General features: G+C 64.0%; 1 protein-coding gene across 1 annotated transcript in view; it reads right to left on the reverse strand.

The window, feature by feature from the left end:
• Positions 1-12,815, reverse strand: part of RYR1 (ryanodine receptor 1) — a 63,538-nt gene that overhangs the window by 19,686 nt on the left and 31,037 nt on the right. The window contains 19 exon segments of the mRNA XM_062512453.1: positions 31-45; positions 1,094-1,186; positions 1,273-1,360; positions 2,313-2,553; positions 3,218-3,532; positions 4,207-4,337; positions 4,542-4,623; positions 5,328-5,566; positions 5,846-5,906; positions 6,665-6,714; positions 7,381-7,502; positions 7,963-8,030; positions 8,293-8,408; positions 8,897-9,020; positions 10,174-10,249; positions 10,791-10,868; positions 11,132-11,272; positions 11,514-11,603; positions 11,996-12,074. Coding sequence (XP_062368437.1) covers positions 31-45; positions 1,094-1,186; positions 1,273-1,360; positions 2,313-2,553; positions 3,218-3,532; positions 4,207-4,337; positions 4,542-4,623; positions 5,328-5,566; positions 5,846-5,906; positions 6,665-6,714; positions 7,381-7,502; positions 7,963-8,030; positions 8,293-8,408; positions 8,897-9,020; positions 10,174-10,249; positions 10,791-10,868; positions 11,132-11,272; positions 11,514-11,603; positions 11,996-12,074 — 2,209 coding nt within the window.

The raw sequence follows: 12,815 nt of genomic DNA on the forward strand, positions 1-12,815 counted from the left end.
CTGTCCCCTCCCAGCCCCCTCCCCGCTAACCTGTCCATCTCCAGACTGGGAGCAGCACCCGCAGCCGAGGGGGAGAGAAGAGACAGCGTTAGGGACAGGGGGACACCGTTAGGGACAGGGGGACAGCGTTAGGGACAGGGGGACACCGTTAGGGACAGGGGGACAGCACTGGGGACAGCGTTAGGGACAGGGGGACACCGTTAGGGACAGGGGGACAGCACTGGGGACAGCGTTAGGGACAGGGGGACACCGTTAGGGACAGGGGGACAGCACTGGGGACAGCGTTAGGGACAGGGGGACAGCGTTGGGGACAGCGTTAGGGACAGGGGGACAGCACTGGGGACAGCGTTAGGGACAGGGGGACAGCGTTGGGGACAGGGGGACAGCACTGGGGACAGCGTTAGGGACAGGGGGACACCGTTAGGGACAGGGGGACAGCACTGGGGACAGCGTTAGGGACAGGGGGACAGCGTTGGGGACAGGGGGACAGCACTGGGGACAGCGTTAGGGACAGGGGGACAGCGTTGGGGACAGGGGGACAGCACTGGGGACAGCGTTAGGGACAGGGGGACAGCGTTGGGGACAGGGGGACAGCACTGGGGACAGCGTTAGGGACAGGGGGACAGCGTTGGGGACAGCGTTAGGGACAGGGGGACAGCACTGGGGACAGCGTTAGGGACAGGGGGACAGCGTTGGGGACAGGGGGACAGCACTGGGGACAGCGTTAGGGACAGGGGGACACCGTTAGGGATCCTGGGATGGGGATTCAGGGTGGGAACGGGGCTTTGGAGGGGCACCAGGGGGATGGAAACAGCTGGGATTGGGTTTGGGGTCCCAGGTGGGGTTTTGGGGTGAATTGGGGGTCCCAGGTGGGTTTTGGGGTGAGCTCAGAGTGGGTTTTGGGGTGGTTTCAGTGGTCCTGGAGGGGGCTGGCTGGGATGGGTTGGGTGGTCTGAGGCACAGGGGGTGCCAGGTGGGTTTTGGGGTGAATTTGGGGTCCCAAGGTTGGATTTTGGGGTGAATCTGGGGTGCCAGGTGGGTTTTGGGGCAGGGGACAATTTGGGACATGTCCCCCCACCCTCCCCCAGGACACCTTGGCCATCTTGCTCTTGCTGTCGGCCGTCAGGAAGGACATGTTGTTGATCTCGTTCTGCACCACGAAATTCTGCTCCTCACGCTTGAAATTCTGGGGAGGGGGATGGGACACGGAGAGGGGGGTGAGGGACCCCCCCCAAAAACCCCACTGGGACCCCCCCCCGGACCCCCACTCACGTGAGACTTGGACCAGTAGATGAAAACCTCGCCCACCATGCGGAACAGCTCCTCGGCGTCCTCGTTGGGCTCCGTCAGCCACTTGGCCCTGGGGGGACAAAGGGGGGTCACGGGGACACCAGGGGGGTGATGGGGACACCAGGGGGTCTCAGGGACAAAGGGGGGTCACCACAGGGGGGTCACCAGCCCCCTGGCCGCCATAGTTGGTTCGCTATGGCTGTGTCCCCAAGGCCACCCCGCGTGTCCCCCGCCCTCACCGGCTGTTGTCCCCACCCCAGCAGTGTCCCCAAGACCACCCGGGCAGTGTCCCCAAGGCCATCCTGGCAGTGTCCCCACCCCGCGTGTCCCCCGCCCTCACCGGCTGTTGTCCCCAACCCAGCAGTGTCCCCAAGGCCACCCTGGCAGTGTCCCCAGGGCCACCCTGGCAGTGTCCCCAAGACCACCCCAGCAGTGTCCCCAAGGCCACCCCAGCCGTGTCCCCACCCCGGCACTGTCCCCAAGGCCACCCCAGCAGTGTCCCCAAGACCACCCGGGCAGTGTCCCCAAGGCCACCCCGGCCGTGTCCCCACCCCTGTGTCCCCAAGGCCACCCCGGCCGTGTCCCCACCCCTGTGTCCCCCACGGCCACCCCAGCAGTGTCCCCACCCCTGTGTCCCCAAGGCCACCCCGGCCATGTCCCCACCCCAGCAGTGTCCCCAAGACCACACGGGCAGTGTTCCCAAGGCCACCCCAGCCATGTCCCCACCCCAGCAGTGTCCCCAAGGCCACCCCGGCCATGTCCCCACCCCAGCAGTGTCCCCAAGGCCACCCCGGCCGTGTCCCCACCCCAGCAGTGTCCCCAAGGCCACCCCGGCCGTGTCCCCACCCCAGCAGTGTCCCCAAGGCCACCCCGGCCGTGTCCCCACCCCTGTGTCCCCCACCTCACCTGCTGTTGTCCCCAACCCAGCAGTGTCCCCAAGGCCACCCCGGCCGTGTCCCCACCCCAGCAGTGTCCCCAAGGCCACCCCGGCCGTGTCCCCACCCCTGTGTCCCCCACCTCACCTGCTGTTGTCCACGTAGCGGATGAGCAGGGGGTAGAGCGCGTACAGGTCCCGGCACAGCACCGAGAACTCGTCCCGGATCAGCAGCTCGGCGTCCTCGGCCTCGGCCTTGCCCTCGAGCCTCAGCTGCTCCTCCTCGGCCACCACCTTCCCCGCGCGCTTCCGCAGCCGCCCCAGCGTGGGGATGAAGTGAGAGCGCAGCAGCTCCGGCCGCGCCTTGCTCACGATGGGCTGGGCAAACACTGCGGGCAACGGCGCCTCAGGATGGGCAACGGGACCTCCCTGGGCCACCAGAACACCCCTGGGGCTACCAGAACATCCCTGGGGCTGCCCTGGGCCACCAGAACATCCCTGGGGCTGCCAGAACACCCCTGGGGCTGCCAGAACATCCCTGGGGCTACCAGAACATCCCTGGGGCTGCCCTGGGCCACCAGAACACCCCTGGAACCACCAGAACACCCCTGGGACCACCCAGAGCCACCAGAACACCTCTGGGACTGCCCTGGGCCACCAGAACACCTCTGGGACTACCAGAACATCCCTGGGGCTACCAGAACATCCCTGGGGCTGCCCTGGGCCACCAGAACATCCCTGGGGCTGCCAGAACATCCCTGGGGCTACCAGAACATCCCTGGGGCTGCCCTGGGCCACCAGAACATCCCTGGGGCTACCAGAACATCCCTGGGGCTGCCCTGGGCCACCAGAACACCCCTGGGGCTACCAGAACATCCCTGGGACTGCCCCAGGCCACCAGAACCCCCTCCACATACGGCCACCACCATCACCTGTAGGACCCACCCAGGGCAGCCAGCACCGCCCCGTGACCACCAAAACCCAAACCCAGGGCCACCTGCAGGATCCAGCCGTGGCCGGCGGCCCCTCCTGGGGACCCCCAGCCCCCCTCACCCGCCAGCCTCTTCATCCAGGAGGCCTCGTCGATGCCCAGGTTGTTGACCACGATGCGCAGGATGTGGCCCAGGAGGGCGTTGAGGTGGTGGCCGGTGACGTCGGTGGCCCAGGGGCCCTGGGGGGCGGCGTCGGGGCCGCGCTCCCACCAGCGGGGCAGGTAATGGCACAGCATGGGCAGCGTCACCTCGATGACGTGTGGCATCTCCGTGTAGCGAGCCCCCGAGTCCGCCAGGCCACCGATGTCACCCATGAGCCGCTCGAGGTCCGGCAGGTCCGGGCACAGCTCCTCGACCCGGGAGGGGAGACCCAGCACTGGGGACAGGGGACAGGGTTGGGGACACGGGGACACAGATCCTCCACCCAGCACTGGGGACAGGGGTGGGGACACGGGGACACAGATCCTCCACCCAGCACTGGGGACAGGGGTGGGGACACGGGGACAGGGTTGGGGACATCCCGAGGTGAGGGGACACAGATCCTCCACCCAGCACTGGGGACAGGGGTGGGGACACGGGGACAGGGGTGGGGACATCCCGAGGTGAGGGGACACAGATCCTCCACCCAGCACTGGGGACAGGGGACAGCGTTGGGGACACGGGGACAGGGTTGGGGACACCCTGAGGAGAGCTGGGGACACCCCGAGGTGAGGGGACACAGATCCTCCACCCAGCACTGGGGACAGGGGTGGGGACATGGGGTTGGGGACATGGGGACAGGGTTGGGGACACGGGGACAGGGGTGGGGACACGGGGACAGGGCTGGGGACACCCTGAGGAGAGCTGGGGACACCCCGAGGTGAGGGGACACAGATCCTCCACCCAGCACTGGGGACAGGGGACAGGACGGTGATCCCCAGTGACCCTGTGATGACACAGGTGACACAGGGGTGGTACAGGTGGCACTGAGGTGACACACAGGCAACACAGGCGACCCAGGTGACACACAGGTGACATTGACGACACACAGGTGACCCAGGTGACACCCACGTGCGCGCTCCCGGGCGCTCTTGGTGCTGTACACCGAGCTGGGGTTCAGGTGGTTCAGCTGCGGCTCCAGGAAGGCCACGGGCATGGCAGCGGCCAGGCGGGCCAGGCACTCCCCCAGGGCCGGCCGCTGCCTGTGGGGACAGCAGGGGACATCAGGGGACACGGAGGAGTCACCCCATGGACACCCCATAACCCTGGGTACCCCCAGACCCCACCCCAAACCCTTCACACATTTTTTTGGGAGGGTCTCTCCCAGGTTTGATGTGTTCCCCTCCTCCAGTTCCAGAGTGGTTCTGGGGTTTTTGGGTTCCCCCCCGAGGTTTTGGGGGGCCCACCTGTCCACGAGGGGCCCGCGGGCGGTGCCCAGGCTGTAGATGCTGCACAGGATGCGGTAACAGGACACCTGCACATCGTCCACTGCGGGGACAGCGATGGCACTGCTGTCCCCAGTGTCCCCAGCGTGTCCCCAGTGTGTCCCAGTGTGTCCCCCATGTCCCCAAGCCCCTGTCCCTCCCAACCCCCCTGTCCCCACCTCCCTTTAATGTCCCCCTACCCCTTGTCCCCACCCAAGCCCTGTCCCCACGTCCCCAACATGTCCTCGTATCCCTAAGCCCCCTGTCCCCCCCCCGCCCCCCATTCCCCCCGTCCCTGCTGTCCCCATGTCCCCCTGTCCCCACCCCGCCCCCCATTGCCCCCGTCCCTGCTGTCCCCATGTCCCCCTGTCCCCACCCGGCCCCCCATTGCCCCCGTCCCTGCTGTCCCCATGTCCCCCTGTCCCCACCCCGCCCCCCATTCCCCCCGTCCCTGCTGTCCCCATGTCCCCCTGTCCCCACCCCGCCCCCCATTCCCCCCGTCCCTGCTGTCCCCATGTCCCCCTGTCCCCACCCCGCCCCCCATTCCCCCCGTCCCTGCTGTCCCCATGTCCCCCTGTCCCCACCCCGCCCCCCATTCCCCCCGTCCCTGCTGTCCCCATGTCCCCCTGTCCCCACCCCGCCCCCCATTCCCCCCGTCCCTGCTGTCCCCATGTCCCCCTGTCCCCACCCCGCCCCCCATTCCCCCCGTCCCTGCTGTCCCCATGTCCCCCTGTCCCCACCACGTCCCCCGTCCCCGCTGTCACTCACGGATGACATCATCCCCGAACTGGTGCTGTGCCAGGTGCTCGAAGAGGGCGGTGAGGACGGGCAGCAGTGCCACCGAGGTGTAGGTGACATTCTGGGCCACGCCCTTGGTGGGGGCTCGGGTCGGGGTCCCCCGGCCCAGCCTCAGCTGCTCCCCCAACTTCTCCATGTCCTCGGCCGCCGACTCGAAGAACGAGCGCAGCCCGGCCTTGACGATCTCGGGGCCAGACTTCATCACAGTCCTGGGGACGTTGGGGACATCGGGGACATCGGGGACATCGGGGACATTGGGGACACTGAGGCCATTGGGGATATTGGGGACACGGACACTGACACGGACACAGGGACAGACACAGGGACAGACACAGGGACACAGCCCGGCCTTGACAATCTTGGGGCCCGATTTCATCACAGTCCTGGGGACACTGGGGACATTGGGGACACTGGGGACATGGACAGGGACAGGGACAGACACAGGGACAGGGACAGACACAGGGACACGGTGGCACTGCTGTCCCCACCTGGCGTCCAGGGACCGGGCCAGGATGAGCAGACAGTTCACCACGGCCGGAGCGTCCGTCCCTGGGGGGACAGGGATGGGACAGGGATGGGACAGGGACAGGATGGGGACAGGGATGGGACAGGGATGGGGACAGGGACAGGATGGGGACAGGGATGGGACAGGGATGGGGACAGGGACAGGATGGGGACAGGGATGGGACAGGGATGGGGACAGGGATGGGACAGGGATGGGACAGGGACAGGATGGGGACAGGGATGGGACAGGGATGGGGACAGGGATGGGGACAGGGACGGGACAGGGATGGGACAGGGACAGGATGGGGACAGGGATGGGACAGGGATGGGGACAGGGATGGGACAGGGATGGGACAGGGACAGGATGGGGACAGGGATGGGACAGGGACAGGATGGGGACAGGGATGGGACAGGGATGGGGACAGGGATGAGACAGGGATGGGACAGGGACAGGATGGGGAAAGGGACAGGATGGGGACAGGGATGGGACAGGGATGGGGACAGGGATGGGACAGGGACAGGATGGGGAAAGGGACAGGATGGGGACAGGGATGGGGAAAGGGACAGGATGGGGACAGGGATGGGACGGGGATGGGACAGGGACAGGATGGGACAGGGATGGGACGGGGATGGGACGGGGATGGGGAAAGGGACAGGATGGGGACAATGACATTGCATCAGGACAGTGGCACTGATGCCACACCCCAGTGTGTCCCCAGTGTGTCCCAGTCCCTCCCAGTGTCCCCCCACATCGTTCCCAGTGTCCCCAGTGCCCCCCAGTCCCTCCCAGTGCTCCCAGTTACCGAAGAGCGACACCCGGTGCCGGACGAGCGCGGCCAGTTTGCAGAACAGGCTGGAGGGAGGGAGGGGACACGGGGGGAGTCAGGGGAGGGGTCCCCAAAATCCCAAACCCCAGGGGGGGGACACAAAGGGGGGGTCTGGGGACCCCGTGATGGGAATCTGGGGTTTTGGGGACCCCACGATGGGGATTTGGGGTTCTGGGGGCTCCCAAAACCCCTCAGGGAGGGGATGTAAGGCAGGATTTGGGGTTTTGGGGACCCCACGATGGGGATTTGGGGTTCTGGGGGCTCCCAAAACCCCTCAGGGAGGGGATGTAAGGCAGGATTTGGGGTTTTGGGGACCCCACGATGGGGATTTGGGGTTCTGGGGGCTCCCAAAACCCCTCAGGGAGGGGATGTAAGGCAGGATTTGGGGTTTTGGGGACCCCACGATGGGGATTTGGGGTTCTGGGGGCTCCCAAAACCCCTCAGGGAGGGGATGTAAGGCAGGATTTGGGGTTTTGGGGACCCCACGATGGGGATTTGGGGTTCTGGGGGCTCCCAAAACCCCTCAGGGAGGGGATGTAAGGCAGAATTTGGGGTTTTGGGGACCCCACAAAGGGGATTTGGGGTTCTGGGGGCTCCCAAAACCCCTCAGGGAGGGGATGTAAGGCAGGATTTGGGGTTTTGGGGACCCCACAAAGGGGATTTGGGGTTCTGGGATTTTTTTGGGGTCCCACCTGGTGATCATCTCCTTCTCCTTGTTGGAGGCGTGGCCCCCACTGCCCAGCACCTGGGCTGGGGTGGACAGGAAGTACAGGCAGTGGTTGTGGAAATACTGATTGATCAGGGGCAGCAAAATCTGGGGGGGCACCGGGGGGAGAGGCGGCTCAGAGAGACCCCAGAACCCAAAACCCCATAAAGAACCCAAAACATCTACAGGGGACCCCCCAAAAAAATGCGTGGGGTGGTTCAAGTGGTTCATAGAGACCCCAAATACCCCATAGAGATCCCAGGTACTCCACAGAGACCCCATGGAGATCCCAAACACATCTTAGAGACCCCAAATACCCCACAGAGACCCCCAAATACCCCACAGAGACCCCCAAAAAAGATCTACAGGGGATCCTAAGACCACCCCCAAAAGCCCCAAACACTCCAAGGGAAATCCTAAAAACCCCACAGGGCATCCCAAACTCCCCCCAGCCAGCCCAGTGAGGTAGGAGGGGGCTGCCCCAAAACCACCCTGCCCTCCCTTATTTTGGGGTCTGTCCCCTCCCCGTTTTTGGGGTGTCCTGTCCCGTTTTTGGGGTGCCCCAAACCTTGGCAAAGAATTTGATCTCCTGCTCGTGAGGGGATTTCTCCACCCGCCCGCTGCTGACCACGGCCTCTGCAGGAAAACGGGGTTCAGGGGGGACCCCCGGGATTTGGGGGGGGGCTTCAGGAGTTTTGGGGTGTCCCCACGGGATTTTGGGGTGTCCTGACAGGATTTGGGGTCTCAGCAAAATGAACTCCTGGGCCATGTCCAGCCAAGGGCTGGGGGAGCTCCCTGAGGATTTGGGGTTTCACTGGGGGGGGTTTGGGGGTGTCTATCCGGGATCTGGGGGTGTCCCCCGGGATTTTGGGGTGTCCCCCTGGGTTTGGGGTCTCACCCAGGTGTGCAATGAACTCCTGGGCGATGTCCATCCAGCGCAGCAGCTGCTGCAGGAATCCAAAGGCGAAGCGTTTCTCGATGGACGACGTGTCCAGCTCCATGTCCTTCAGCCCCCTGGGTTGGGACACCCCAAAAATCAGCACCCCCTCCCCAAAATCTCCTCGTGATCCCCCCACCAAAATCCCCAAAACTCATTTTTGGGGTGGGATTTCAGGGTGGGTATTTTGGGGTTCCCTGGGTGGTTTTTTGGGTTTCCCGGGTGGTTTTTGGGGTTCCTCAGGAGGTTATTTTGGGGTTCCCCAGGTGTTTTTTTGGGTGGCCTGGGTGGTTTTTGGGGTGCCTGGGGTGGATATTTTGGGGTTCCCAGGGGTATTTTTGGGGCGGGATTTCAGGGTGGGTATTTTGGGGTGCCCCGGGGCGGTTTTTGGGGTGCCCCGGGGTGAGTATTTGGGGTTACCCCGGCTGAATATTTTGGGGTTTCCCAGGTGGTTTTTGGGGTTCCTCAGGAGGGTATTTTGGGGTTCCCAGGGGTATTTTTTGGGCGGGATTTCAGGGTGGGTATTTTGGGGTGCCCCGGGGCGGTTTTTGGGGTGCTCCCTCACCGGGTGACAGCGTATCCGTGCAGCTGCAGGAACTTGAGCAGCTCCTGCGCCTTCTCGCGGTCCCGCGCCTTCTCCTTGGCCGTCAGCGTGTCGTAGGGCACCAGCAGAGGGTGGGACCCGCCCCCTGCACCCCAAAACCGCCTTGGAGCCCCCAGATCGTCACCTTGGAACTCCCAGATCCTCACTCTGCACCCCAAAATTGCCCTGGAGCCCCCAGATTGTTACACTGTGCCCCAAAACTGCCTTGGAGCCCCCAAATCGTCACCTTGGAGCTCCCAAATCGTCACCCTGCACCCTAAAACTGCCTTGGAGCCCCCAAATCATCACCTTGGAGCTCCCAAATCGTCACCTTGGAGCCCCCAAATCATCACCTTGGAGCCCCCAAATCGTCACCTTGGAACTCCCAAATCATCACCCTGCGCCCCAAAACTGCCTTGGAGCCCCCAAATCGTCACCTTGGAGCTCCCAAATCGTCACCTTGGAGCCCCCAAATCGTCACCTTGGAGCTCCCAAATCGTCACCCTGCGCCCCAAAACTGCCTTGGAGCCCCCAAATCGTCACCTTGGAACTCCCAAATCGTCACCTTGGAGCCCCCAAATCGTCACCTTGGAGCTCCCAAATCGTCACCTTGGAGCCCCCAAATCATCACCCTGCGCCCCAAAACTGCCTTGGAGCCCCCAAATCGTCACCTTGGAGCTCCCAAATCATCACCTTGGAGCCCCCAAATCGTCACCTTGGAGCTCCCAAATCGTCACCTTGGAGCCCCCAAATCATCACCCTGCGCCCCAAAACTGCCTTGGAGCCCCCAAATCGTCACCTTGGAGCCCCCAAATCATCACCTTGGAACTCCCAAATCGTCACCTTGGAACTCCCAAATCGTCACCTTGGAGCCCCCAAATCATCACCCTGCGCCCCAAAACTGCCTTGGAGCCCCCAAATCATCACCTTGGAGTCCCCAAATCATCACCTTGGAACTCCCAAATCGTCACCTTGGAGCCCCCAAATCGTCACCTTGGAGCTCCCAAATCATCACCCTGCACCCCAAAACTGCCTTGGAGCGCCCAAATCATTACCTTGGACCCCCCTAATCAGCCCTGGACCCCCCAAATCATCACCCCAGACCATAAAATCAGACTTTGAGCCCCCAGATTATCACCCTGGACCCCCCCAGTTTGGAGGTTTGGGGGGTCTCGCCCTCAGCCCCCAGCTCCCCTGGGGTTTGGGGTGTCCCAGGGGGTCCCAGGGGGTCCCACCCCAGTTTTGGGGAGGGGTCTCACCCTTGGCCTCCAGCTCCAGCTTCTTCTTGCGGCCCCAGGTGTTGTGGTAATTCTCAGCCAACTGCTCTGCCATGGCCTGGGGGAGTTGGGGGGATTTGGGGTGGTTTGGGGGGGATTTAGGGTGGGTTTAGAGGGGATTTGGGGTGGTTTGGGGTGGTTTGGGGGAGTTTGGGGTGGGTTTTGGAACACTGGGTGACAGTGGGGTGACACTGGGGTGGCACTGGGGGGACACTGGAGGGACACTGGGGAGGCACTGGGGGGACACTGGGGGGACACTGGGGGGACACTGGGGAGGCACTGGGGGGACACTGGGGGGACACTGGGGAGGCACTGGGGGGACACTGGGGGGACACTGGGGGGACACTGGGGTGGCACTGGGGGGACACTGGGGTGACACTGGGGAGGCACTGGGGAGGCACTGGGGGGACACTGGGGGGACACTGGGGTGGCACTGGGGGGACACTGGGGGGACACTGGGGTGGCACTGGGGGGACACTGGGGGGATACTGGGGAGGCACTGGGTGGCACTGGGGGGACACTGGGGGGACACTGGGGCGACACTGGGGAGGCACTGGGGAGGCACTGGGGGGACACTGGGGGGACACTGGGGTGCTCACCTGCAGCTCCCTGGACAGGGTGACCCCACTCAGGTCCACGGGCTGGGGGCTGTACCCGTGGGAGGGGTCATAGGTGGCCTGGGAGGGGGGAAGGAGGAGACAGGAGGGGTGGTCAAGGGGACCCCAAAATTTTGGGGCGTCCCTTCCCCACCCCATTGACCCCCACCACCCTCCCCCAGGTGTTTTTGGGGTTCCCCCCATTTCCCCTCAGGTGATTTTGGGGTTGTCCACACTCCTGACTCCCCCCCACCACCCCTCAGTGATTTTGGGGTGCCCCCCACTCTCCTCCAGATGCTTTTGGGGTTCCCCCATTCCCCTCCAGGTGATTTTTGGGGTCCCACCTGAGCGTTTTGGGAGATTTTTCGGGTTTTCTTCTTCTCGGTGCGCTCGTCCTCCCCCTCCCTGGCCTTCTCCACCGTCCACTCCCAGGCCAGCATGGCCTTGAGGGACTCCTTGATGGGCCACCGGTAAATCTCCTTGTCCTGGGGGACCCCCAAAACCGGGGGGACTCAGAGGAGGATCCCAAAAATCGGGCGGAACCCCCAAAATTTGGGGGGGGGGGTCCATGAGGAGGAGGAGGAGGGAAGGGGTTGGGGGCTCCCAGAGTGGCTTTGAGGGACTCCAGGGTGGCCACTCGGAGATCTTCTGGTCCTGGGGGGTTTTTGGGGAGTCCCCCTGGGTTTGGGGGGTCCCCCTGGGTTTGGGGGGCGGGTCCCGTGGTACCTTCTCAGAAAAGGTTTTGTAGGGTCTCAGCATCGGGTGGGTTTTGGCTTCTTCATCCACGGTCTCCCCAAAAGTCCAATTGTTCTGGATCTGGGGGGGGGTCGGGGACATCAGAATGGGGGGAACAGAGGAGATCTGGGGGGGGGACAGAGGAGATTTGGGGAGGGGGGCGGGACAAAGATTTGGGGAAGGGGGGGACCCCCAGGGCTGAGGGTCCTGGAGCTGGAACAGGCTCAGGGTTGTGCAGATTTGGGGGGGCTCAGAGGGGCTGGAGGAGACCCTGGGGGTGTCCACAGCTCTGAGGTGGGGGGGGGTCCCAAGGTTGTCCCCCTGGGTCTGGGGGTGTCCTGGAGGTGTCCCATAGGTCTGGGGGGTCCCAAGGTTGTCCCCCTGGGTCTGGGGGGGTCCTGGAGGTGTCCCATAGGTCTGGGGGGTCCCAAGGTTGTCCCCCTGGGTCTGGGGGTGTCCCGGGGGGTCCCCACCTTGTCGAAGGCCCACTTCTCGTGCGTGTACTCGGCGTATTTGTTGATGAAACCATCGAGCTTCTCGGGGATGATGACACTGGGGGGGACACGGGGGGTCAGGGGGGACATGGGGGGGGTCAGGGGATGAAGATGGATGGACCCCATGGGGGCCTGGGTGGGGTTGGGAGGGCCTGGGAGAGGTTGGGGGTCTCCATGAGGATGAGGATGGATAGGGTCAGGGGGTCTGCATGAGGATGAGGATGGGTCTGGGGGTCTCCATAAGGATGAGGATGGACGGGGTCAGGGGTCTCGATGAGGATGAGGATGAGGATGAGGATGAGGATGGACAGGATCAGGGGTGTCTCAATGAGGATGAGGATGGACGGGGTCGGGGTGTCTCAATGAGGATGAGGATGGACAGGATCAGGGGTGTCTCAATGAGGATGAGGATGGACGGGGTCAGGGGTGTCTCAATGAGGATGAGGATGGACGGGGTCAGGGGTCTCAATGAGGATGAGGATGGACAGGATCAGGGGTGTCTCAATGAGGATGAGGATGGACGGGGTCAGGGGTGTCTCAATGAGGATGAGGATGGACGGGGTCAGGGGTCTCAATGAGGATGAGGATGGGTCTGGGGGTCTCCATAAGGATGAGGATGGACGGGGTCAGGGGTCTCGATGAGGATGAGGATGAGGATGAGGATGAGGATGGACAGGATCAGGGGTGTCTCAATGAGGATGAGGATGGACGGGGTCGGGGTGTCTCAATGAGGATGAGGATGGACAGGATCAGGGGTGTCTCAATGAGGATGAGGATGGACGGGGTCAGGGGTGTCTCA

The sequence above is a fragment of the Cinclus cinclus genome, chromosome 37 (assembly GCF_963662255.1).
Source record: "Cinclus cinclus chromosome 37, bCinCin1.1, whole genome shotgun sequence".
NCBI classification, from domain to species: Eukaryota; Metazoa; Chordata; class Aves; order Passeriformes; family Cinclidae; genus Cinclus; species Cinclus cinclus.